The sequence below is a fragment of the Triticum aestivum genome, chromosome 2B (assembly GCF_018294505.1).
Source record: "Triticum aestivum cultivar Chinese Spring chromosome 2B, IWGSC CS RefSeq v2.1, whole genome shotgun sequence".
NCBI lineage: Eukaryota > Viridiplantae > Streptophyta > Magnoliopsida > Poales > Poaceae > Triticum > Triticum aestivum.
The window spans coordinates 423421249-423448662 of record NC_057798.1 but is presented as its reverse complement, the minus strand read 5'-3'; the positions used below and the strand labels follow the sequence as shown (position 1 = coordinate 423448662).

General features: G+C 53.2%; 1 protein-coding gene across 1 annotated transcript; it reads left to right on the top strand.

The window, feature by feature from the left end:
- The first annotated feature begins 21975 nt into the window (after positions 1 to 21975).
- On the top strand, positions 21976 to 23678 carry LOC123041327 (nod factor hydrolase protein 1). The gene is made up of 2 exons (XM_044463964.1): positions 21976 to 23164; positions 23248 to 23678. Exons 1-2 carry the CDS (start codon positions 21991 to 21993, stop codon positions 23514 to 23516), a joined length of 1443 nt encoding a protein of 480 aa, XP_044319899.1. The 5' UTR covers positions 21976 to 21990; the 3' UTR covers positions 23517 to 23678.
- Positions 23679 to 27414: the final 3736 nt, after the last annotated feature.

Below are 27414 nucleotides of genomic sequence, written 5' to 3'. Positions count from 1 at the left end.
TGAAGCAGAGATCGTGTTCCCCTTATTCCGGGATTCTCATCAATACGGATGTGGGTAACCCAACCGCGCCCGTCGCCACGCCCCCTCCATCGAAGGCGAGTTCCAAACGGTCACGGGGACGGCTCTTGGTATTCTCCCTCTTTATAATGAGACCAACGCCCGTTCCTTTTCTTCAATCCTCAATCGAATCCGCCCCTCGCCCCGAGTTCCAACACCCAAGGCTCCCGATTCGAGCACTTCGGACCTTCGACAATGTCCGGCTCCGACCTACAGGGCCGGTGGACGTCCTCCTCCGTCACGGAAGAGGACGTGCTAAAACTGAGAGACGCCAGGTACTTAACCTACGAGATTTCGCATAGGTTGCCTGCCCAAGGGCAAGTCGTTCCTACTCCCGAGCCTGGCGAGAGTGTCGTGTTCGTGTCTCACCTCCGTCAGCGTTTAGGCTTCCCGATGGATCCCTTCGTGAGGGGGCTCATGTTTTACTATGGGCTGGAATTCCACGACTTGGCTTCGGAGTCCATCCTCCACATCTCATCATTTATTGTTGTCTGCGAAGCCTTCCTCCGCACTACCCCTCATTTCGGTTTGTGGCTCAAAACCTTCAACGTGGAGCCGAAGATGATTGAGGGGCGTCAGGCAGAGTGCGACGGGGCGGTTATAAGCAAGAGGGCCGATGCTCCATGGCCCGAGGGCTCTTTTCAGGAGGAGCTCGGCTTGTGGCAACAGGAGTGGTTCTATATCACCGCTCCCAGGGGCAGCAGGCAGAGGTCGCCGCCCGCCTTTCGCTCGGGCCCTCCACAACGGCTGACGTCATGGGTCAACAAAGGGTTTGACTGGGGGGCGTCCAAGGACGTACCCCTATTGCAGGGCCGGATTCGAGACCTCCAAGAGAGGGAGATCAATCTGGTCGTAGTGACGCAGGTTATGCTGATTTGGCGTCTTCTGCCCTGCAAACATCGCCCCCTCCGCCTGTGGGAATTCAATCCGGAGGGACCACGAGCTCTCCAACACTTCATGGGTACGACACCCGTGGAGATGTACAAACAGTTCTTCGGATCACAAGAGATGTGTCCGGACTTGACCGAGGACGCTGGCTTAAGCTGCAATCGCCCGGATACTCAAGTAAGTAGCCCTGTGTCCGGACATATCATCCTTTTATTTATCATCGATCTGCCTTTTAACCAGCTATCCCTTGGATAGGAGTGGATAGCACAAGAAAAACTGATACGGTGTCCGCCCCCCCTCCCTGAGACCATGCCGGATCCCGTGTTAATCAAAATGTTGGAGGTAGCGCCTTCAGAGGAGGGCGAAGGAGGGAACAGGGAAACTACCTCCATCGAGAGGGCCCGAACCTGGGTAAAAACATCGTGTCCCTTGTCTCCTGTTACCATCCGCCTAGATGCACAGTTCGGGACCCCCTACCCGAGATCCACCGGTTTTGACACCGACATTGGTGCTTTCATTGAGAGTTCCTCTGTGTCGTCACCTATAGGCCCGATGGCTCCTTCGATCAACAACAACGCGGTCCAGGGTGAGACTTTTCTCCCCGGAGAGATCTTCGTATTCGGCGGCTTCGCACTGCGGGCCAATTCACTTGGCCATCTGGAGCAGATCGAAAGCTACGCCCCTGGCCATCAGGCCAGATTTGGAAGTTTGAACTACACGGTCGACATCCGCGGAGACTTGATCTTCGACGGATTCGAGCCACAGCCGTGCGCGCCGCATTGTCACGATGGGCATGATCTAGCTCTGCCACCGGACAGTGCGTTGGAGGCCGCACGAGAGTCCGCTCCGACCCTTAACTTGGAGCCGACTGCACTGGTCAAGGATGGGTGGCTAGACACCGCCTCGGGGGCTGCTATCTCTACGGCGATGGAGCCGAATACCGACCCTTTCCCTTGTGAAGCTCGTGACTCCGAGGTGCCGGACTCCTCGCCGAACTCCGAACCTCCCGCGCCCCTACCAATCGAATCCGATTGGGCGCCGATCATGGAGTTCACCGCTGCGGACATCTTTCAGCACTCGCCTTTTGGCGACATCCTGAATTCGCTAAAGTATCTCTTGTTATCAGGAGAGCCCTGGCCGGACTACGGTCAGGACGGTTGGGATGCGGACGACGAAGAAATTCAAAGCCCACCCACCACCCACTTTGTAGCCACTGTCGACGATCTAACCGACATGCTAGACTTCGAGTCTGAAGACATCGACGGTATGGACGACGATGCCGGAGACAACCAAGAACCAGCGCCTAAAGCCACCTCGTCATACGACATATACATGGTGGACATCCCAAAAGATGGGAATGGCGATGGAACAGCGGAGGAAGACCCCTCCAAGAAACAGCCTAAGCGCCGACGTCAGCGGTGCCGCTCTAAATCCCGCCACAGCAAGAATGGAGATTCCGGCACCGGAGACAATAACACCCCTGACAGTGCCGAAGACAACCCCCTCCAGCAAGATTCAGCACAGGAGGATGAAGAAGCCAGCCCTCACACGAGAGGGGCAGACAAAGAGGTAGAGGACGATAATTACATGCCTCCCTCCGGAGACGAGGCAAGCCTCGACAACGACGAATTCGTCATGCCTGAGGATCCCGTCGAACAAGAGCGTTTTAAACGCAAGCTTATGGCTATGGCAAGCAGCCTCAATAAAAAGCAGCAACATCTTAGAGCTGACCAAGATTTGCTAGCCGACAGATGGACTGAAGTCCTTGCAGCCAAAGAGTATGAACTCGAACGCCCCTCCAAAAGCTACCCCAAACGCAAGTTGCTCCCCTAATTAGAGCAGGAGGCATATAAACCTACATCACCAGCGCACAATACGGCCGACCGGCCACCTCATGGCCACGACAGAGAGGCCTCTAGACCTTCCACTAAAGCCGTACCCCGGCATCGCTCGAAAAGCACAAAGCCACGGGGGAATGCGCCGGACTTGCGAGACATATTGGAGGATAAGGCAAGACAATCAAGATCGATCTACGGATCGCGTGGGCACCCCACAATGCGCGACGAGGACCGTTGCGCTAGATACAACAACTCTGGCAGGGCCGAACACAGTAGACAAAGCTCGCTTGAGCTACGTCGTGATATAGCCCAATATAGAGGCGCCGCACACCCACTATGCTTCACAGATGAAGTAATGGATCATCAAATCCCCGAAGGGTTCAAACCCGTGAACATTGAATCCTACGACGACACAACAGACCCCGCAGTTTGGATCGAAGACTATCTCCTTCATATCCACATGGCCCGCGGTGATGATCTTCACGCCATCAAATACCTCCCACTCAACCTTAAAGGACCAGCTCGGCATTGGCTTAACACCAGCAGAATCAATTGGGTGTTGGGAGGACCTGGAAGCCGCATTCCTTGATAACTTCCAGGGCACATATGTGCGACCACCAGACGCCGATGACCTAAGCCACATAATTCAGCAACCAGACGAATCAGCCAGACAATTCTGGACACGGTTCTTAACCAAGAAAAATCAAATCATCGACTGTCCGGATGCAGAGGCCCTCGCAGCCTTCAAACATAACATCCGCGACGAGTGGCTTGCCCGGCACCTAGGACAGGAAAAGCCGAAATCCATGGCAGCCCTCACATCACTCATGACCCGCTTCTGCGCGGGAGAGGACAGCTGGCTAGCCCGCAGTAACAACCTCAACAAAAATTCTGGCAGTCCGGATACCAAGGACCGCAATGGCAGGTCGCGTCGCAACAAGCACAAACGCCGCATTAACGGCGATAATACTGAGGATACGGCAGTCAACGCCGGATTCAGAGGCTCCAAACCCGGTCAGCGGAAAAAGCCATTCAAAAGAACTACTCCGGGTCCGTCCAATTTGGACCGAATACTCGACCGCTCGTGCCAGATACACGGCACCCCCGAAAAGCCAGCTAATCACACCAACAGGGATTGTTGGGTATTCAAGCAGGCAGGCAAGTTAATTGCCGAAAACAATGACAAGGGGCTGCATAGCGATGACGAGGAAGAGACCCGGCCGCCGAACAATAGAGGACAGAAGGGTTTCCCCCCACAAGTGCGGACGGTGAACATGATATACGCAACCCACATACCCAAAAGGGAGCGGAAGCGTGCACTCAGGGACGTATATGCGATGGAGCCAGTCGCCCCAAAGTTCAATCCATGGTCCTCCTGCCCGATCACTTTTGATCGAAGGGACCACCCCACCAGCATCTGCCATGGCGGGTTCGCCGCATTGGTTCTAGACCCAATCGTCGACGGACTTCACCTCACTAGAGTCCTGATGGACGGCGGCAGCAGCCTGAACCTGCTTTACCAGGATACAGTGCGCAAGATGGGCATAGACCCCTCAAGGATTAAACCCACAAAGACGACCTTCAAAGGCATCATACCAGGTGTAGAGGCCAATTGTACAGGCTCAGTGACACTGGAAGTGGTCTTCGGATCCCCGGATAACTTCCGAAGTGAGGAGTTAATCTTCGACATAGTTCCGTTCCGCAGCCGCTATCATGCACTGCTCGGACGAACCGCGTTTGCAAAATTCAACACGGTGCCGCACTACGCATACCTCAAGCTCAAGATGCCAGGCCCTCGAGGAGTCATCACGGTCAACGGAAACACTGAACGCTCTCTCCGAACGGAGGAACATACAGCGGCTCTCGCGGCAGAAGTCCAGAGCAGCCTCTTAAGGCAATTCTCGAGTCCGGCCGTTAAGAGAACGGACACCGCCAATCGCGCTCGGAGCAACCTACAACAAGACCACCTGGCATGTTTCGAGCACGCGTAGCAATGCGGCCCCAACCCCAGCCCTTGCAAAATTGCAAAACCAGTACTCCGCATACATAACTACGCTTTGGAGATACCATGGGCATAGGGGGAGGGGCACGACCACGGCAGGCCCAGAGTGCGGCTCAACCACACCAGGGGCTCCCAAGTGTGTCATCCTTTTTCTTTCCTTTTTCTTCTTTTTTTTCTTATCCTCAGGACTCCGTTTACCAGAGGCCCTGTCCGGCAGTAGACCTGCCGAACTCATGATGCAACAGCCAGGGAAGAAGAAAGGCCACGCCGAGTATCCAGGTGGTCTCCATTACGAGCATTATTCCTGTCTTATACACCATTCCGCAGCCTACCCCTGGAGGGGGACATGCTAAATAGTTCCATCCCTTGCTTATCGCACTATTTGTATCATTCTGCATTCATGGCAGTACTTTTTGAATAAACAATGCATCGCTTTTTGCCTATAATTGCATTCCTTTCTTATACATATGTTCATTATGACATGTTGCATCCGTACACTTTGGTACGGCTAAATACACCAGGGGCTTAAGTTCCCCACATTATGGTGTGATAAGTCCGAACACTTTCACAAGTGCGGCACCCCGAACTTATAGCATTATATGCATCGGCTCCGAATCATGTCTTGGGTCAATAGTTGGGTTTGCCCGGCTCCCATGTTTTGGTACCTTACGTTCCGTTATATCGGCTAAGGTAGCGCTGGGAGAACCACTGCGATTGTGCCCCAGTTGAGCTGGGCGAGCACCTCAGTGGAGAAAGCTAAAACTGACCGTCATGATGGGGCGAGAGCCGGTCGCTGTTCGAGAGGTTTTTTCGAGTCCCTAAAGACTTATGCCGCTTAGAGCGAGGAACCGGCTTTGTCCGGCCCAGGCGTGGATAGCGCCCCGAATTCGGCCTTCCGAACACTAGGGGCTTCGCCGAAATTTAAAATTATAGAATTCTATGGCTAAGTGAGAGTGTTCAAGCATTATAAGTCCGGTTGCCTCGTTCGTTGTGTTGAGCGCCTCCCTAGATGGACCCAAAAATGGGAACAAGAGCGCTCAAGTTTATCCCGAACACCCCAGCACTCGTGGCATGGGGGCTGAAGCCGACGACTTGCCATCTCTCAGATTTGATAAACGGCCGCACATAAGGTAATATTTTAAATTAACAAGCGTTGCTTAGCGCATATGAACAAAGTTTTCAGCGCACAGGATAACAAAATGCGAGTCTACTCAAATATTACATCTTTGGAGCACTCACCCGCAATAATGCGGGCACCCTTCAGGACACCCTTATAATACATGTCGGGCATGCGATACTCCTTGCTCGGCGGTAGCGCGTCCGTCACAAGCTTCTCAGCGTCCATCCTGCCCCAGTGCACCTTAGCACGGGCAAGGGCCCGATGGGCACCTTCAATGCAGGCGGAGTGCTTGATGACTTCAACCCATGGACAAGCATCCACCAGCCGCCGCACCAGGCCGAAGTAGCTCCCAGGCATGGCCTCTTTGGGCCACAGCCGAACTATGAGGCCCTTCATGGCCTGTTCGGCCACCTTGTGGAGCTCGACCAGCTGCTTCAGCTGGTCGCTAAGGGGCACCGGATGTACGGCCTCAGCATACTGAGACCAGAACACCTTCTCCATCGAGCTCCCCCTCCTCGGCTCTGTAGAAAGCGGCAGCATCGGACACGCTATGGGGCAGATCTGCGAACGCTCCTGGAGAGCTCCGAATTCGGGTAAGTAATAGGTAATTCACTTTTACATGCTTGCTTTGCATGAAGAATGCCTTACCCGCCGCTATTTTCTTCAATGCCTCGATTTCCTGGAGGGCCTTGTGGGCTTCGGCCTTAGCGGCTTTGGCACTCTCAAGAGCCGACGCAAGCTCGGACTCTCGAGTCTTCGAGTCACGCTCCAAACTCTCATGTTTTTCCACGAGAGCCTGGAGCTCTTGCTGTACCTCTGCCACCCGCGCCTCCTGCTTCTCTCGCTCGGCACGTTCCACGGCCGCATTGCATTCGGCCGCAGACACCGCCTCCTTCAGGGTCGCCACCTCGTTCGTAGCCCCTGGAGTACCCACGTTATCCTTGTCATTCCTCTTGCAACCAAATCCTTTTCTGTAAGGTACAACTTTAATAAGGTGTTACTCACCTTCCTTGTCCTCGAGCTGCTTCTTGGCACGGCCGAGCTCGCTCTCGGACCGCTCGAGGCTCTGCTTCAAGGCATTGACCTCCGCAGTCAGTGCGGCAGAGGTCAGCAGCGCAGCCTGCATTCCCATATTGACATATTTTTTAAGACTCCTGCGTATATCTTTTTAGATCCTCAGTCCGGCTTTTCTTTCCGAACACCGAACCGAGCATCAGGGGCTACTGTCTATGCGGTACTATTTTACATATCTTAAAATTCTTACCTCAAAGCCTGTTAGAAGGCTGCTGCAGGCTTCGGTCAGCCCGCTTTTGATGAGCTGAACCTTCTGAATCACCGCACTCATGACAGTGCGGTGTTCCTCTTTGATGGAAGCGCCGTTGAGCGCCTCCAGTAAGTTATCCGGCGCCTTCGGTTGGACGGAGGCCGCCGGTGTCACAGTCTTGCCCTTCTTACGAAGGGGCCGCCCGCCGGACTCCGGAACCACTGCAGGTTCCGGTGCGGAGTCCGGTCCAAAGTCCGGGAGGTTGCCCTGCGGCACCTCCGGAGCCTCCCCTTCCTGGTGGGTCCCTTCCCGGGATCCCACCTCGGCGTCGTCAGCATCACGGGGGGAGGAGGCGGTCGGAAGAGAAGTGCTATCCACATCCGACGTGCCCAAGGACCCGCTCGACGAAGCGGGAAGATCGTCCTTGGGCGGACTACAGGGTTGTATGCGGCATTAGAAAGACACCATGCGACAAAAAGAAAAATTATGAGTTATTCAGGAGTCCGGATACTTACGATCTCGCCAGGGGCTTGGCCCTTGAGGGCCACTCCTTGTCGCCATCGCCGGCGGTGGCGGAACAGTCCGGGGGAAGGGTCCTTCCCTTCTTGGACCCTTCGGCCTCCCTCGTTGGGGAGGCCTTCCTTTTCTTCTCTCCCCCCGCTGGGGGAGAGGCCTCTTTCTTCTCCTCGTCCTCGTGGGAGGAGTCCGCCTCGGAGTCATCGAACGATGAATCCGATAACACCTGACGCCGGGAACTCCTCCGGGTTCCCGTGGCCTTCTTCTTGGCCTTCTTCTCTGGCACCACGTAAGGTGTCGGGACCAGCAGCCCTGTCAAACGGGCATCCGCTGGGTCTTCTGGAAGGGGAGCCGGACAGTTAACCTGTCCGGACGTCTCCTGCCAGGCCTGTTAAAGGCATTGGGAGTTTAGATCCCACATAGAGTCAAACTATGAAAAGCAAGTGTCCCATAAAGGATAACATGGCTTACCTCGCCAGCCGGACGCTGCGAGCTGAATCCGCGATCTTCGGTAGCGGATGCGGGGGCCTCGGCGCCCTTGAACAGCACCTTCCAGGCCTCTTCGTACGTAGTGTCGAAGAGCCCGCTCAAGGTCCGGTGCTGTGCCGGATCAAACTCCCACAAATTGAAGTCCCGCTGTTGGCAGGGGAGAATCCGGCGGATGAGCATGACCTGGATCACGTTGACAAGCTTGAGCTTCTTGTTCACCAGGGTTTGGAGACAGGATTGGAGTCCGGTCAGCTCTTCCGAACTACCCCACAGCAGGCCCTTCTCTTTCCAGGAAGTGAGCCGCATGGGGATGCCAGATCTGAATTCGGGGACCGCTGCCCATTCAGGGTCACGCGGCTCGGTGATATAGAACCACCCCGATTGCCACCCTTTGATGGTTTCCACAAAGGCGCCCTCGAGCCAAATGACGTTGGGCATCTTGCCCACCATGGCGCCTCCGCACTCCGCTTGGCTGCCCTTCACAACCTTCGGCTTGACATTAAAGGTCTTGAGCCACAAGCCGAAGTGGGGCTGGATGCAGAGGAAGGCCTCACACACGAGGATAAACGCCGAGATGTTGAGGATGAAATTCGGGGCCAGATCATGGAAATCCAGGCCATAGTAGAACATGAGCCCCCGGACAAAGGGGTGGAGTGGGAAGCCCAGTCCGCGGAGGAAATGGGGAAGGAATACCACCCTCTCATGGGGCCCGGGGGTGGGGATGAGCTGCCCCTCGTCGGGGAGCCGGTGCGCGATATCGCTGGACAAATATCCGGCACTGCGCAGCTTCTTGATGTGCTCCTCCGTAACGGAGGAGGCCATCCACTTGCCTCCCGCTCCGGACATTGTTGGAGAAGGTTGAGGTGAGATGTGCGGACTTGGGCGCTGGAGCTCGAGTGCGCGGAGATGGATAAGCAAAGGAGGAAGAAGGCGTAGGTAAAAAGGTGGATCCTTATCCCCTTATATATGGGCGGACAAAACTATGCGTCCCCACCAGCCTGGTAAAACTCGCTTATCTCCCAAGCGCCGCAATCAATGGCGGGGTTGGGTTACCCACGTTTGTATTGATGGGAATCCCGGAATAAGGGGAACACGATCTCTGCTTCGACAAGACGTGCCAAGGAAACCGCTTCGCTAAACGCGCTGAGGTGGTATGACAAAAATGATTCGAGTAAAGGCTTGGCCATGGTGTGACGTCACGCCACGAAATACGTCAGCAGATTGAACTTGTGTAAATATTATTCTCTCTACGGTGGTATGTGGAATTTATCTTGCAGAGCCGGACACTATCCTGGTGTTCACAATCTTCTATGAATTATTCGGAGGAGCAACCCTCCTTGCAATGCCGAAGACAATATGCGCGCCGGACTCGTCATCATTGAAGCCTGGTTCAGGGGCTACTGAGGGAGTCCTGGACTAGGGGGTGTCCGGATAGCCGCATCATTGGCCGGACTCCAAGACTATGAAGATACAAGATTGAAGAATTCGTCCCGTGTCCGGATGGGACTTTCCTTGACGTGGAAGGCAAGCTTGGCGATACGGATATGTAGAGTCCTACCATTGTAACCGACTCTGTGTAACCCTAGCCCTCTCCGGTGTCTATATAAACCGGAGGGTTTTAGTCCATAGGACGGACTACAATCATACCATAGGCTAGCTTCTAGGGTTTAGCCTCCTTGATCTCGTGGTAGATCCACTCTTGTACTACCCATATCATCAATATCAAACAAGCAGGAGTAGGGTTTTACCTCCATCGAGAGGGCCCGAACCTGGGTAAAAACATCGTGTCCCTTGTCTCCTGTTACCATCCGCCTAGACGCACAGTTCGGGACCCCCTACCCAAGATCCGCCGGTTTTGACACCGACACATGGTGTGATCAACGTCATCAAGTTCGATGTCAGAACCGAACAAAGATGTCATCCGAACTACGTCGCGATGTAGCCAGGTATAGAGGAGCCGTACACCCTATGTGCTTTACTCTTTAAGTAATGCGACACCAATTTCCGGAAGGGTTTAAACCCGTAAACATCGAACAGTATGATGGAACAATAGACCCTGTCGTCTGGATTGAGGACTTTCTTCTCCACATTCACATGGCTCGCGGAGATGACCTCCATGCCATCAAATACCTCCCCTTGAAGTTAAAGGGACCAGCACGACACTGGTTGAATAGCCTCCCAGAGAATTCCATTAGGAGCCGGGAAGATTTAGAGGATGCTTTTCTGGACAACTTCCAGGGCACTTATGTCCGGCCTACGGACGCCGACGACCCAAGTCACATAATCCAGCAGCCAGGAGAGTCAGCTCGCAAACTTTGGAATCGGTTCCTCATTAAAAAGAACCAAATCATGGACTGTACAGATGTCGAAGCCTTAGCAGTCTTTAAACACATTGTCCGTGATGAATGGATCGCCCGACACCTCGGGCAGGAAAAGCCGAAAACCATGGCAGCCCTAACAACACTTATGACCCACTTTTAACCCATGGCATTGGGTAGCTTGCTTACCATGGCCCCACCACAGTCCGCATGCTGTCCGTCAACCACCTTCGACTTCACATTAAAGATTTTGAGCCACAGACCGAAGTGTGGTGGGATGCAAAGTAGAGCGTCACACACGACAATGAGCGCTGATATGTGGAGGAAAGAATTTGGGGCTAGATCATGGAAATCTAGCCCATAGTAGAACATGAGGCCATAGACAAAGGGGTGGAGTGTAAATCCAAGGCCCCTAAGAAAATGGGGGAGGAAGACAACCATTTCGCGAGCACCGGAGTGGGGATGATTTGGTCCTTGTCGGGGAGCCTGTGCGCAATGTTTGTGGCCAGGTACCCCGCGCTCCGGAGTTCCTTCACGTCCTTCTCCATGAAGGAGGAGGCCTCCCACTTGCCCTTGGAGACTGACCCGGCCATGGCTGGAGGAGATGGTGGCGGTGAGGAAGACGAGAGCTTTTTTGGGTGTTGGAGCTTGGGAGATTGGAAGGTAGAGGCTAGGAGAAGGCATGGGGAAGAAAGGAGGAATCCTTTACCCTCTATAGGCGGTGAAAATACCAACCGCCCCCCACTCAGGCCTTAAAACTTGCCTATTCCCGATGAGAGCATGCACCATGACAGGTTGGGTTACCCAAATCCCATTGATTAGAATCCCGTAACAAGTGGGCAAGATCTCTGTTTTGACAAGACGGGCCAAGGGGGCTCAACCTCGAAACACGAAATGAGTGTGAAAATGATTCAAAACGTTGAAGAGTCAAGTCTGACGCTTCGCCTGAAAAAGTTGTCAGTAAAGACACTATTCCTATTTTTTATATATTCTGCCTTCATGGCTAAGGGTTGTGTTAATTATACAGAGCCGGATATAGTTCTCTATAAGGGAAAACTGGTGTATGAAATTCAAGGAGAGGAACCCGCCTCACAATGCCGAAGACAACCCATGTGCGGAGTATGTCGTCATTGAAGACTGGTTCAGGGGCTACTGAGTGAGTCCTGGATTAGGGGGTCCTCGGGTGTCTGGCCTATTCCATATGGGCCAGACTGATGGGCTGTCAAGATGAATGAAGAAGACCACCTCCTGTGTCCGGTTAGAACTCCTGTATGCGTGAACGGCAAGATTAGGTGTTCAGATATGCTATTTCCTTTCTCTATAAACCGACTCTGTACAACCCTAGGCCCCTCTGGTATCTATATAAACTGGAGGGTTTAGACCGGAGGCAGAATCATAACATTCATAGGCTAGACAATCTAGGGTTCAGCCATTACGATCTCGAGGTAGATCAACTCTTGTAACCCCTATAATCATTGAATACAATCAAGCAGGATGTAGGGTTTTACCTCCTTTAAGAGGGCCCGAACCTAGGTAAACATTGTGTCCCTTCGTCTGTTGTTACCATTGGTCCTCAGACATACAACTTGGGCCACCTACCCGAGATCTACCGGTTTTGACACCGACAGTTGCCACCATAGAGGAGGATTGTGCATTTTGACCCCTGAGAGCTTCACCTTGTAGCTCATGAGCAGTGTCGCCACAAGCAATTCCACCAAGCAGGAGTAGGGTATTACACCGCATGGGTGTCCGAACCTGGGTAGCTCGATGTGTCTCTGTCGTGCCTTGCGTCCCTCCGTCGTGCCTCGCCCACCTTAGCGATGCCAAGCTCACCATCTAGTTGCTTGATTGTGAACCAGGGTCCCAGAGTTCGAACAAGGGTTTTGGTGGATTTCCTATAGCACAAATCAATCCCCGATAGAGGAACCCTCATGAAGACCTTACGGTAGCCACCACAGTCCATAGGTAGGCCACTGCCGTAGGCCAGAGTGGTTATCACAACCACCAACACAAACAGCGGAGCACACAACCTTCGACTATCACCCCGTCGAAGAGAGCCCTGCCCAAGCTCATCAACCCAGAGACTGACATGGCTGGAACGGGAGCACACAAGGCAGATCCCCATCACGCGCCCGCGCGAAGCACGCACCGCTATATCATGATTCAGGAGCAAATAGCTGCGAAATCGGCATCATGCCTTCCGACCAGAGCATTGTGCGTGCCCCGAGGATGCACACTTTCCGCCTACACTTGGCTTCCAATAAGCAGCCTCCTGCACACTTAGAGAAGCCCATAACGATTTGCCATGACCCAAACTAATTGGCCATTGGCATTAAGGAGCCATCAGCCATCTCCTTCAGGCCGTCCTCCAGATCCAAAGAAAATTCCTCACATATGTAGAACACTGCAGGCCCAAGCTTCTACAATAGCACCCACCGGAGCACCGAGCTGCACCAAAGCCACGGCTCCTCAGATCGCTTTTGTTGTCAGCCAACCGTCCACTGTGGCCGCCCATGCACAGACCAACGGGAGCACCTCCACCACGCGCCTATATGCACACCCACCAAGCCCTCCGCCTTTGACGGTAGGGCGCCACCACCACCGCCGCGGAGCCGGCGACTATGATGGCAGGGAGAGACTAGGCTGGGTGCTAGTTAGCTAGGGTTCCTATCACCTCGGGAGTCACCTGAGTCAGGTACACTTGAACAACAAAATCAAATGAATCAAAAAATGACTTTTCTAACTCAGTACAGACGCAAAAAAACTCACCCCTATGAACGCACACCTAACCCTATGAGCAACTTCGAGAGGCTGAGACGACACTTCAGTTTGACATTGACGAAGTCACCACAGGCACCTCCGTAGTTGACGAAAACGCCTCCTCCAACTGAATGAACATCGATGAAAAGTCTAGAATAAATCCAGAAAAATAAATACATATGGTTGTCTCCGTAATCAACTACCCACTATACAACATGATCACTTGTTCGTGGGCGTCTCAACAACATCTATTTTTGTACTTTGCTTGGAGAGTGATCAATAGTTTTTGCAATCATTAGATCAATTTACCAAAATGATCAAGGAATGGAGTTGACATCATGCAACATGTATGAAACATTCACAGTGTGTTGCGGTGAAGGAATGGGAGTAGCAATGGCATATCTCTTGGTAACATTAAAAAAAAAGAAACATACTCCATGTATTGCATCCTCGAGAGACAACATCAACATGCATAGAGCGGCGTCCCTCCCCCATCTACCCCACCCCAACCACCCATATTTGTACATAAACCTTTGCATCCTTCTAATTGTTGAACTTTGTCGTAGGTGCAGCGGGACGATTATTTTGTGTCATGTTGTGGTCGGTGGCCATGAGTTATTCGATATGCATGGTTTCATGTTAACAATGAACTTTGTTGTTTATGGTTACTAATTGTTGAGTTGCATTTGCTATGAATTTGTTACTGTTTAGTAGGAAAATGGGACCCAATGTATCAATGAAACGTCTTACATGTACCATTGCCAATTTGCTATCTCGATCGGGTAGTAGGGTTGTGACCTTTGCACGCAAGTATATATCGAAGTCTATCCATTGAGCCTCACTCTCTTATAGACAAGCACAACATGTTACGAGCTCCAATTGCAAACTAGAGAGTGTGAACTAAAACTGAAATTTTCATGAGATGTCACTCTATTGATTCCAGGTCTTGTAGAGTCTTGTGGTGCTACGATGTTTCCATCTTCGGTGTCCTTTTGATGTTATGAACAAAAATAATGCATTGTCACAAGTGATCTAGCATCCTTGAACTTCTAAAGATCTTAAGACACTAAAACAACAACAAAAATGAAAATCACGTGCCATAGTTAATACACCTGACTGTCTATGTACACCAACCCCAGTATATGCCATTTGTCCAGGTGACCATACATCTTTTTTGAATTGTTTGAATTGCTTACCACATGTGTTATTTCAAGAACTACAACGGTGATCAACCTCACACAAACAGTCCTTCAGAGGTCAACATGCAGTCGGTCATGAACATAAATGGTAGAGCAGCATTTCTGACACTCTCTCAAATTTTCTTAGTTGGGATGCACAATAATTTTTATTAATTCATACAAATGGGACGTCAGATTCTTCTAGCATGATAAAGCAAACGCCCGAAATGGCATATTATGTTGCTGTGAGGATGATAATTTTCTTTAGCAAGCATGATAATTTTGTCATGTTTAGTTGTTCTGCCAGGATTATCTATGCTCGCTAAATGAAATTGCCATCTCCACGACAATATAATTTGCTATAAAAACGTTTGATTTACTATTGCCTAAAAATCGGATGCTTGATTTTTATCATTTCTGATTAGTTAATGGTAAATTTGCTTGAGGTAAGAAGTTACAAGAACCAGAAGCAAACACTGGCATAACAACACCAGCAAGATCCCCCTTCTTTTTTTAGATAAAAGGTGATAGCCCGAATTTATAGATAAAGCCACCAAGCAGAGTCACAACCAAACCAAACCAAGGAACCACAGGAGTTTAACAGAACCGAATACGAAGTACGGGTACAAGGTAACCAGCCTATCATGGCACGCAGGCCAGCCAAACCAACAACCAAACAACTAAGGAAGCGTCCGCCTAGAGTGCCGCAGCAGGGAAGAAGCCGTAGATTTCATTTTGGATAGCATATCGTCAAAAGCCTCTAGATCCCCATCCTTAGTCAATGATCTCCACTGCTGCAAAAAGACATTGGTTTTAAATAAGAAACTGACTGGGTTAGTTGGGAAAATGTGTTCAATAGTGAACTTGTACCTAGTAGTCCAGAGCGCCCAACAAATCGCAGCCCAACCCACCATGAAAACCCTCTTACTACGACCTGCTGGGGAATTGATGCACTGCCGCAGATCCTCAAAGGAGGAAGGATTCCAATTAGTCCCCAGCCAAAGTCTAATGCAACTCCAAATGAATTTAGCCAAAGAGCACTGAAAAAAGATATGCTCAGTATTCTCCAGGGTACCGCAGAGCTGACAGAGGTCCGAGCCCGGACCATTCCTCTTCTTAATTTGGTCAGCCGCTGGAAGTTTGCGACGGTGCTCTTGCCATAGGAAGATCTTGATCTTGGGAGGGATGCGGGTAGACCAAATGTACTTAAACTTGTCAGTACGAGTACCAGCGATAAGCTTCAAATACGCCGACTTTACCGAAAAATGCCCCGAGGAGGAGGGGGGCCAAACAACGGAGTCCTCTTCCTCCGAGAGCAGGGGAAGTAGGCAATAAGACGACGCCAATCTTCCAACTCTACAGGGGGAAAAGAGCGCCGGAAATCTAAAATCCAACCCTGAGCCGAGAGCTCAAAAATTGAGATCCCGGGATCAGCACAAAATGAAAACAGAGTCGGGTGGGCCACCGCCAACGTGGTGTCCCCAACCCACCAGTCTAACCAAAAACGCATGGATTTACCATTACGGACAACGAACTTCACAAGGGACTGGAAAGCCGGCCTAATGCTAACCAGCTGGCGCCAAAATTGAGAGCCACCAGAGGCGGGAGCGAACATAGGGCTGGAGGAGGGGAAATATTTCGCTTTGAGGAGATTAAGCCAAGCGGGGCGTTCATCGAGGGCCATAATCTTCCACCACCATTTTAGCAAAAGGCATTTATTCATGATTCTGGTGTTAATGATACCAAGACCCCCCATGTTCTTGGGTCTACAAATGAGATCCCACTTAACCATCCTATATTTGCGCTTATTGTCAGAAGAATTGCAGAAGAAGGCGCCCCTATGCTTATCGAAGCCCGAGTGCATCCCTTCGGACAGCAGGTAGAAACCCATCAGAAACATCGAGAGTGAGGAAAGGCAGGAGTTGGTGAGGGCAACCTTGCCCGCCTGGGAATTGTACCGACCTCGCCACGGCAAAGCTCTATTGCCAACTTTAGTCACAGCCGGGGCAAAGTCCTTAGCCAACAGTTTAAGAGGAGAGATAGGTAAGCCCAAATATTTAAGAGGGAACGACCCGAGAGAGCAATTCAGAAGGTGGGCCACCCGCTGCGCCTCCACAGCAGGTACCCCAGTCACAATAGCCTCGCTCTTAGAGAAGTTGGTTTTAAGGCCCGACAAAGCTTCAAAGCAAAGAAGAAGAAATTTCAGATTTGTGATGGAATACTCATTAAGTTCAACCATAATGATGGTGTCGTCCGCATATTGTAAGTGAGAGACGCCATTAGGAATGAGATGAGAACTAATAGGCGAAATGTGTCCAGCAGCCGCAGCACAAGACAGAATATGGGATAGAGCATCAGCCACAAAGTTGAAAAGCAAGGGAGACGCCGGATCACCTTGTCTCAAACCCCTACCATTCGCGAAGAAATTACTGGTCTGACCGTTAACAGCCACCGCCGTATGACCCCAAGTGGCAAGTTGCATCATGCGGTGAACCACCAAGCCATCAAAGCCCTTGGCCAGCAAAACTTGGCGAAGAAAGCTCCAGCTCACCGAATCATAAGCCTTTTCAAATTCGAGCTTGAGAACCAGAGCCTTGGTGTTCTTGCAACGAAGGTTATGGATTATTTCGTGAAGGCAAAGCACCCCGTCCAAGATGAATCTCCCCTTAATGAAAGCGGATTGGAAAGGGCTGATGACCCGATGAGCGATCGGCGAAACCTTAACAGCCATACCCTTGGCAGGGATCTTAGCAAAGTTGTTAATGAGAGAAATAGGCCTAAATTGGGAAATTATGTCAGCGTCTTTGACTTTAGGGATGAGGGTAAGAACTGCGTAGTTAAGTCTCGAGATATCTACAGTTCCCAACCAAAAACCTTGTGTGATAGCCAGGATTAAGCCTTTTAATTGAGGCCAAAATTGCCGGAAAAAGGAATGGAGAAGCCATCAGGGCCTGAAGCCGCATTATAATTGGCAGAGCGAATCGACTCGAAAATTTCCTCATCCGTAGGGGGGATTAGAAGGCTTTCATTTTCAGCGCTCGAAAGTTGATCACACGGGGGCCAAAAGGACGCAGCCAACTTAAAGCCTAGCTCAGGTTTAGCCTCTAGAAGGTTAGAGAAGAAAGAGACCACATGCCACAAATCACCGAGGGGTCAGAAGTCCTGACACCGTCAATAATAAGGCTGTCAATAAAGCATCTCCGCCGTCTACCATTAACAATTGCAAAGAAATAAGTCATGGGCAAATCCCCCTTAAGGGTCCAGTTGATAGTACCGCGTTGTTTCGAGTAAACTTCCTCCTGCCTATGAATGCCCAACAACGCCTCTTCTAAGCCTTATCGAGATTGCCATTCATCTGGGGACAGCCCAGCTAAATCCGCACGTTCGTCCAGAACGCCAATCTGAGCCACCAGCCTTGCCTTGTCACGCCTTGACTCAGCAAAGTGGTTTTTGGACCAACCTCTAAGGAATCTACGCACTAAATAGGAGCATTGATGCCAATCGTCCATCGGGCCATAAGAACGACGCGTAGAAGAAAGGAAAGACAAAAATTTTTGAGCCACCAAGTCATTGAAGCCCTCGACTTGAAGCCAGGAAGCATCAAACTGAAACCTTGAGACACCCATAGAGCGCGTTCCATCATCTAGAATCAGGGGGGTGATCGGAACCAACACAGGCAAGGGCCTTAAGACTTGCATGAGGGAATAAAGTGTCCCATCTAGGGCAAACAAAAACTCTATCAAGAACTGAGCGGATGGGGGGGGGGGGTTGGTGATTAGACCACATGTACCGGGCTCCGACCCTAGGAATCTCACGAATAGCCATGTCCCTAATGAAAGCATTGAAAGCATCAGCCAAGGGCCACGAGAAGTTAGGTGAACTCTTGTCGGAGGGAGTCTGAAGCAAATTAAAATCACCCCCGATCAACAGGGGGAGCTGGCAAGATTCAATCTTAATACTAAGCTCATCCAAAAAAGCATAAGACATCGCATGGTCAGCCGGACCATAAACCACCAAGATTTCCACCAGGGAGTTAAGAGAACGAATAGAGACCACCGTGCTAGCCCAATAGATGCCATGGTCAAAAGCCACAAAATCAAAAGTATCTTTTTTGGAGCCAAGCAAAAATCCCCCCCCGAATGACCAGCCGAGGCCACAAAATTCCAATGAAATCTATCTATCCCAGCAATTGCCGAAAGTTTGCTAGCGGAAAAGGAAGATTTGAAGGTCTTGACAAGGCCAATAAAATCAACATTCTCAGATCGAACTAGGTCCTTAAGTTGGTCTCTGCGCCCCCAAGCGCAGAAGCCTCTAATGTTCCAGAATAGAGCCTTCATTTATACGACAAGTTTTTGATACGGAGACTCGACCTGCTCGGGGCCATGCAGGATTTTGAGTGCTTCCCTACCCCGCGTTTAGAAACCGCTGAGGGAGCATGACTCCTGTCATCTCCCCCCTCGTCCCCACCGGCCACAACCAATGGGGCACCGGAGCCCACCCTAGCCTCCTTGGCTTTCGCAATGTCCGCCTGGGCGACTTCATTCGCCCTAATAATACCAAGAATAGACGAAGGAGATCCCAAACTAGAGTCTAAACAGATACCCACGCCGTATAAAATATTTAGCAAGTGATCATCAGATTGAGAGGGGAGAACTAAACGAACAGGAGAGGAAATCGAAGGAGGGGAGGGGGAGGGAGGAGGAGACGAACCTGAAGGGGGCAGATCCCGAGCCGCGGCACGCGGAGCAGCCTGATCGACCACTCGCTCTGCACTGTTGGAGACACGGCCGCTCTTGCGAGCCGTGGACGCAGGCGAACGCACAGGAAGGGGCGAGCACGACTGGGAGAAGCCGCAGCAGAGGACGGGCCCGAGGCCAAACCCATATCAGCCTCGAGCCTGCGGCAGAGCCCAGCCGCGGACTGCCTAGAATCACCATACGCACGACTCTTGGCGGAGTACTTCTTGACTGAGGATTTCTTCTTGTTTTTGAGCATCGCAGGGCCTGATGGGGGGAGATCTTCAATGTCAGACAGGGAAGGAGAAGCGGGACAGGCAAGTAGGTTGGAGCACACCGTCGAGATAGGTGTGCCCTTCGCCCCACCAGCAGCTGCCTCCCCCCGCCCAAATCAGGCGCCGAGCCCTGGGCCCCCTTTCCAGCAGGCGCGTTCTCCTTGAGCATGTCCTGGTCTTCGGGAGAGAGGCCATCCCACTCCGACTGGGTGAACCGGGGATCAGACCCATGCATGGAATCGTCGGGGTAGCCATCCCCATCCTTGCTCTTGTTGCCATTTTCAGAGGCTGGGGGCGGGGGAGGAGGAGGAGGCGACACCGGGCCCGAGGACCCTCCAGCCGCACACGGAGCCGGAAGCCGCCGGCCGCAGGGAAGACGTTAATGGCGCCATGAATGCACAGGGGGTCCACGCACCAGAAACGATGCCGGTCTGGCCCCAAGATCGCCAGAGAGTCTTGGTCAACTTCAATGGGTTTATCGATGAGAACTCCAAAAGCCATCAGGAAAGCCGTGGTGCGCATGCTTGGAGGAACATCTTCAACCAACACCCACACGTCAGACAGGGAGGAAATTGCCTTGGATCCATTAGAGGCAGCTTTGACCGAGACCACGAGTTGATTTAGCGGCAGCGTGAAGCTAGAGCAGGAGGAGATCATCCGGAGGCTCTCTTTAGAGGGGAAAGTCGCAGCAAATTCGAACTCAGAGAGTTGGCGGATCTGCCAGTCCCATCCACCCTCATCCCATACCTTAAGCTCATCAAGAAGGATCTGTGGAGAGATGCGTTTATCCTGGACGGAAATAATGCCGACATTGGATAGAGAGGGGATGGGAGCAGCCTCAGGGATCCCCTTATCTAGAGCGAAGAAAGAACATCCAGGGAGACCGGTGCCATAATGAACAAACGCAGGAGGCTTGACACGGTTCTGACAGTCCACCGTAAGGTGACCGTCTTCCCTGCAGATGAGGCAGAAAGTAGGGTTTTCACAGCGCGATTGGAAATGGCTAGGGCAATGACACGCAAAGCAAGTGAGGATGGGGTTGGAAACTTGGGAATGGGGCGGGATGCGACTCGCGCCACGAGGAGGAGGAGGGAGGAGTCCATCCCCAGCCGCAGCAGGCCCAGATCCGGAGCCCCGCCCCGCCACGGGGCCGACAGGACGTCGCGCCGGAGCCCCCGACGCGCCTCGGGGGAAGAAGCGGGTCGGCCCACCCCCAGCCGGAGCCCGCACCGGAGCGCCGCCCCGGGGAGCAGCACCCAGCGGAGGGGACGCCAGGGCGGGCCCCGAAGAGCCCTCCCTACTGGCTGCCGCCGCCACCTCCCAGGGGTCGGCCAAAGCCGAAGGAGCACCAGAAGCAGGGGGAGAGGCGCCGACGGGCCCGACCCAGAGGCGCGAGGAGACAAGCCAGCGGACGCCGCCGTCGACCCTGCCTCCGGAGCGAGCGAGGCCTGGAGCTTCGCGCGAAGAGCCGCCTCGTACTCCAGATCCGTGTCCGCATCACCAGATCTGCCACGACCCCGCTTCTGCCCGGAGACCGCCTCACTGGAGGACGCACGGGAGCGGTCCATCGCCGCCACCGCCGCAAAGGGGAGGGAGAGGGGAGGTGGAGGAACAGATCTGACGAAGCGTCGGATGGGGAGACGATGGAGGAAAAGATCTGGGGAGGAGGCAGGAAACCCTAGAAATGGGGGAACCGCACCCCTCCGCACCCATAAGTACCTCGACCGAGCCAGGCCCGAATCCGTACATGGCCTTACAGGAGGGGTGGGCTGGACCTGGGCCGCCCGCAGCCCAGGATCCAAAGAAGGAAGGGGGGAATCAAAAAAGGACGCCAGAGCCAAGGCCGAGGCCGGCCCACCAGGCCTAGCAGCACCGACCGGGGCCCGCGCCACAGGAGGGGGCACCAGCGCCGCCCCCGATCCCAGATCTAGGGTTAGCACCGGCGCCGGCACCGCCAGAGCAGCGGAGGCCACACCCGAGGGCGAGCCAACACGAGAACGCACCGGAGAGCACGAAGCCGACGCCCGCGCAGACCGCAACGGGCCCGCAGGCAGGGACCAGCACGAAGCACGCCGCCGCCCACGCGAGACGCGGCGCCACCCGTCTGCCTCCACGGAAGGCCAAACAGGCCGCCCCCGCCCACCGGGCGCAAACTTGCGCCGGCGAGCAGCCGCCGCAGCCCCAGGGGGGAGCACGCCGGAACCTGCCGGAGCGGGGGAGAAGGAGCCTCAGAATCCGAGCCGGAGCCATCCGAGTCGAGAGCCCAGAACTTATTAGCCCGGAGAGGGGCGGCGAGGACAGAGCGAGGAGGAGAGGCCAGAGAGCAGGGGGGCTGCGCGCGACGCCGGAGCGGAGCCCGGAGGCGTGCGCGGAGGGGAGGGGGAGGAGGAGGAGGGCGCCGTCGGGACTGCGCCAGGCACCGGAACCGCCGCAAGGGGGGAGGGGAGAGGGGGGAGAGGAGAGCCATCCAAGTGCTTCAAACGCCTCACAAGATTCCCCTTCTCCGGTGACACAAAAACAATGCTCACTCTCCGGCCACCTCCCCAGCAATGGCATACACCACACTCCTCTACACTGTCATCTCACTCTCGCTCTCCCTTGCAGCTTCAGCTCTTGCGCCACCGCCTGACACCACCCTACAAGCACCGACGACGGTGCGAGCCGGCTACTACTTCGCCGCCGACGCCGACCTCTGGCCCCTCTCGGCCCTCGACGCCTCCCTCTACACCCACCTCTACTACTCCTCTCTCTCCGTGCACCCCACGCGGCACACTCTCCAGCTCCCAGCCGACCTGGCCCAGGCGCGGCTCCTCGCCAACTTCTCCCGGGAGCTCAAAGGCAGGAACCCGGCGCTCAGGACCCTCCTCTCCCTGGCCACCGCCGGCGTCGAAGATGCCGCAGCAGGCGCCGCCACGGCATCTGGGGACCCCGCGTTCGCCGCCATGGCCGCGGACCCGACGTCGCGGGCCGCGTTCGCCGACGCGGCCGTTCGGGTGGCGCGGGAGAATGGCTTCGACGGGATCGACGTCGCGTGGCGGTTCCCGGCATCGGCGGTGGAGATGGCCGATTTCGGGTTCCTTGTCGCCGAGTGGCGCGCCGCGGCGCCCCAGGGGTTCCTGCTCACGGCCACCGTATACTTCTCTAATCACGTATTCGGCGCGCCGTTCGCCGGCGTGGACTACCCGTCGGAGGCGGTCGCGGGGAGCCTCGACTGGATCAACGTGATGGCATTCGGGCTCCGGCCGGCCGGCGCGGCGGCCAACGTCACGGCCTTCGACGCGCCGCTGTACGACAGGGCGTCGCACTTCTCGGTGAGCTACGGCGTTGTCTCCTGGCTCGACGCGGGCGTCCCGGCGGGCAAGGTGGTGATGGGGCTCCCGCTCTACGGCCGGTCGTGGTTCCTGTGCAATAAGGCCAACAGCGGCGTCGGCGCGCCGGTCGTGGCCGCCGGGCCGAAGCAGCGCGGGAGCAACGCGACGGGGGCCATGTCCTACGCCGAGGTGCAGGCGCTCACCACGACCGCGGGCGGACGCGCGCCGGTGATGACGTCGTACGACAACGGCTCCGTGTCGTCGTACCTGGCGGTGGGCGACGTCTGGGTCGCCTTCGACGGCGCGGCCGTCGTCGCCGAGAAGCTCGGCTTCGCCGCCCGGTGCGGCCTGCTCGGCTACTTCCTGTGGCCGGTGAACTACGACGACGCGAACCTCACGGTAACCAGGAGAGGTCAGTGAGTGTCACCTCGCTAGCTCCTTGGCTCATTTCTGCTAGTGTTCCATCGCCGTGTATTTACTCTCTGCTTGTTTCAGCATCTGAGGTCTGGGAGCAGAGCAAAATTTCGTCGGATTCGAGGAACGTCACCGGCGTCCGGCAGGGGAAAGCCCCATTTGAGCTGCCGCCGGCTCTCGGGTCGCCTTCGCCGGCGTCAGAGCCGGTGCCCGTGCCGAGGTCCGCATCATTCTCACGGCTGTGCCGGAAGAAGCTTGATGCGCACCTGCATTTGTCTGTACTAATTCTCCTCTATATTAACTGGTGCCTTCCCCGTCTCTCCTCTATTCACTCCAACATCGAGGGATAAGGATCTCAGATGTAGCATGCCAGCAGTTTTGAATTTTCTACACGGTTTTATAGTTCAAAAAGTGAAGAGAGTGCGCATCAACAAGACAACAGTAGTGTAAATCACATTTCAGTTGTCATATTGGTTTTTACTGAAAAAGAGAAGCTGTCAAATTGGTTTTGTTGGCCAATGACTTTGAGCTTACAGCACTGTGTATAAACGAAATTGCTCCGCGGATGATGTACAACCTGAGGACAGTTGGATTGGAGCCATTCCAGCCGTCTACTGCACTTCGATCATATGAACTGATCTAGAGATCGTCCACAAAACATCGTGAGGCAACCAACACCTCCTCCGCGCTTCTCTTCCACCCCTATTGCTCGGGCGTGCTCCCTCTCCCTCCATCGGCGACACGTGTGGGTGATGCGGGCTGCTGTCGCTGGGTCTTGGTTGCGCAGTTCCTCGCTTGTGGCCGGCGGTCATGGATGGGGTTCCCGGTCGCCGTTGAATGCTGGATCCACAAGATCCATCATGCTCCTGATCCGACCCGGTAGCTTCCTGTTTGAAATATAAGCACATTTTTTATAATTTAATCCACGAGTAAATGATAAGCATGGCAAATACAGTATGATCTCATACCGATACCTAAGCATGTGAGTACGTACAGTACATAGAACCGAAACATCTCCGTCCATCTCTTTTGGAACTGCCACCTCTCACGAGCAATTTGGACAGAGGTGGCTAAGTGGAATGGAGGCTCGGCTCTAGCATTACCAAGTGAAGAGCAGCTCAACACGACCTCCACGGTCAAAGCAGTGATCGCGCGCGCAAGCAGAGAGTGCAGAAAGGGGGTACCATGATCATGGCCACTGTTAGGGAATTATGCAACTTGATATTATTAGGAGGCCAAAGCCATCATATATACATGTACAAGAGAATGCCAAGAGACTAGAATACAAAAGGCCAAAGGCCATCCTCAATATAACTCTAACACACCCCCCCCCCCTCCTCAAACTCATGGTGGATTCACAACACTATGTTTGGAGAGGTAAAATCCATGCTGCGCTCTAGTCTGGGCCTTCGTGAAGAAGTCTGCTAGTTGTAACTCGGAAGGCACATGTTGAAGGCCAATAACATGATCCTGCACAGCAAGCGCGCACAAAGAAAGCATCAACACCCATATGCTTGATAAGCTCATGCTTCACCGGGTCCCGTGCAATACTGATAGCACATGTACTGTCTGACAAGAGGGTGGTAGATGTAGTAACAGAAACGCCAAAATCCTCCAGTAACTATCGTAACCAAGTCACCTCTGTCATCAGAAGAGCCATAGCTCGCAACTCGAACGAGAAACTGCAGTTTGTTTCTTCGTCTTCCAGGCAATGAGAGAACCACCAAGAAAAACACAGTAAGCAGAAAGTGAACGGCGGTCCGAAGGATCACTAGCCCATGTAGCATCTGAATAGGCCCGGAGCTGTAACGAGCTGGACAGGGGGGAAAAGAGACGACGAGAGGTCGTGCCACGAAGATATCGTAGAACACGAAGAAGGTGACTATAGTGAACTGAAGTGGGAGCAGAAACAAACTAGCTCAGAATATGGACATGATAGGAGATATCCGGACGTGTGACAACAAGATAGACAAGACTCCCAACAAGATGATGGTAACGCGCCGGATTAGACAAGGGCTCACCATCAGAAGCACGAAGGTTAAGATTGAGCTCCATAGGAGTCTCAATAGTGCGCTCATCACTAAGAGCCGCACGAGTAAGAAGATCCTGGATATACTTTTCTTGTGAAATAAAAAAGCCATCGGAGGTGGATGAAACCTCAATCCCAAGAAAATAACGAAGATGACCAAGATCAGACAAAAGAAACTGCTCACTGAGGCGGGCCTTGACAAAGGCAATGTACTCAGAATCGTCGCCAGTGATGATCATGTCATCAACATATAGAAGAAGAAGAGTCCTACCACAAGCAGAAAGGTGGACAAACAACGCTGGATCATGAGCACTGGGCAAAAAAAACCAGCGGCAGTCACCACAGAGGCAAAGCACTCAAACCAGGCACGGAGGGCTTGCTTAAGGCCATAAAGAGAGCGACGAAGACGACAAACCATGCCATCAGGAACAGAATACCCAGGTGGTGGCTGCATATAAACCTCCTCGCGCAACTCACCATTCAGAAAGGCATTCTTCACATGAAGCCGAGACACGGACCAATGGCGAACAGAGGCCACGAAGAGAAGTGTACGAACAGTGGTCATATGGGCCACGGGAGCAAAAGTCTCATCGTAATCACGACCATGCTCTTGCTGAAAGCCACGAGCCACAAGAAGAGCTTTATAACGCTCAAGAGAACCATCAGAGCGAGTCTTTATCTTATAGACCCACTTACAAGTGATGGGACGAACACCGGGAGGAAGAGAAACCAGATCCCACGTGCCGATGCGCTCAAGGGCAGCAATCTCCTCTGCCATCGCAAACTGCCATTCAAGATGCACAATAGCATCTCGATAAGAAGTCGGCTCAAGAACGGTCGAAAGACCATAGCGAGAAGGAGAATATCGGTCAGGGGGCGGACAAGACCGAGAACGAAGACCATAAGTCGGTTGAGAGGAGGAATAGGACACACCAATAGTGGGCACATCAGTAGACTCATCTACAATACATGGACAACAAGTATAATGAAAAGGAAAGGAGGGAAGAGGTGGAACCACTGGAGATGGAGACGAGGAATGTATCGATGAAGGTGGAGAAGGGGAAGGTATTGGTGATGAAGGTGTAGAAGGTGAAGATATCGATGATGAAGGTGGCGAGTCATGTGATGAGGGAGGATAAGAAACAGTAGGAGAGGACGGCGTCGAATCTGCAACAACGGGACGAGGAGTAGGAATACTGGGCACAGATGGAGGTGTATCCGGAAACGTAAGAAACGAGATATCCTCTATGGAAAAGGCTGAGGAGGATGGACGCGGGTAGAAGGGACGAGACTCATCAAAGGTCACATCCTGAGAAATACGCATCCGACGACCGATGGGATCCCAACACCGATAGCCCTTATGCTCATCACTGTATCCGAGACAGACACACTCAACAGACTGAGCGGTCAGTTTGGTGCGTTCACGAGGAGCAAGCAAAACATAGCTAACGCACCCAAACAAGAGAAGCACCGAATAATCAGGAGAATGACCATAAAGACGCTCGAGAGGAATTCCGCCCTGTAGAGCAGCAGATGGTTGAATGTTAATGAGATACGTGGAGGTGTAATAGCCTCAGCCAAGAAGTGAGGTGGAAGAGAGGCAGCGATCATCATTGCGCGTGCCGTCTCAAGAAGGTGACGATGCTTGTGCTCAGCCACACCATTCTGAGCATGTGCACCAGGGCAAGAAAACTGAGGAAGAGTACCTTGCTCAGCAAGGAATCCTCGTAGCGCATGGGGAGATATACTCACCAGCTGAGTTTGCGCGAAAAACACGAATAGGAGTGGAAAACCGGGTTTGAAGCATGGTAGCAAATTTTTTGTATATATATAATACCTCACTACGAGAAGACATGAAAAAGATCCAGGTGTACCGTGAAAATCGTCTATAAAGATAATATAGTAGCAGTGACCCCCTTTTGAAGAAAAGGGAGCCAGACCCCAAACATCAGAGTGAACGAGGTCAAAAGGGCGCTTGGACATCGACTCATTGTGAGGATACTGTAGTTGAATCTGCTTACCAAGCCTACAACCCAGATAATCCAGCGAAGCGTTACCGAACACAGACCCTATAACACCGCGCTGAACCAAAGATGAGAGACGAGAACCACATAAATGACCAAGATGATGATGCCACTGCTGAAAAGAGCTAGTAGATGCAGCAACAGGGGCTACGGGACTAGCAGAAGTGGCAGCAGAAGGAAGACGTAGCCAGTCAA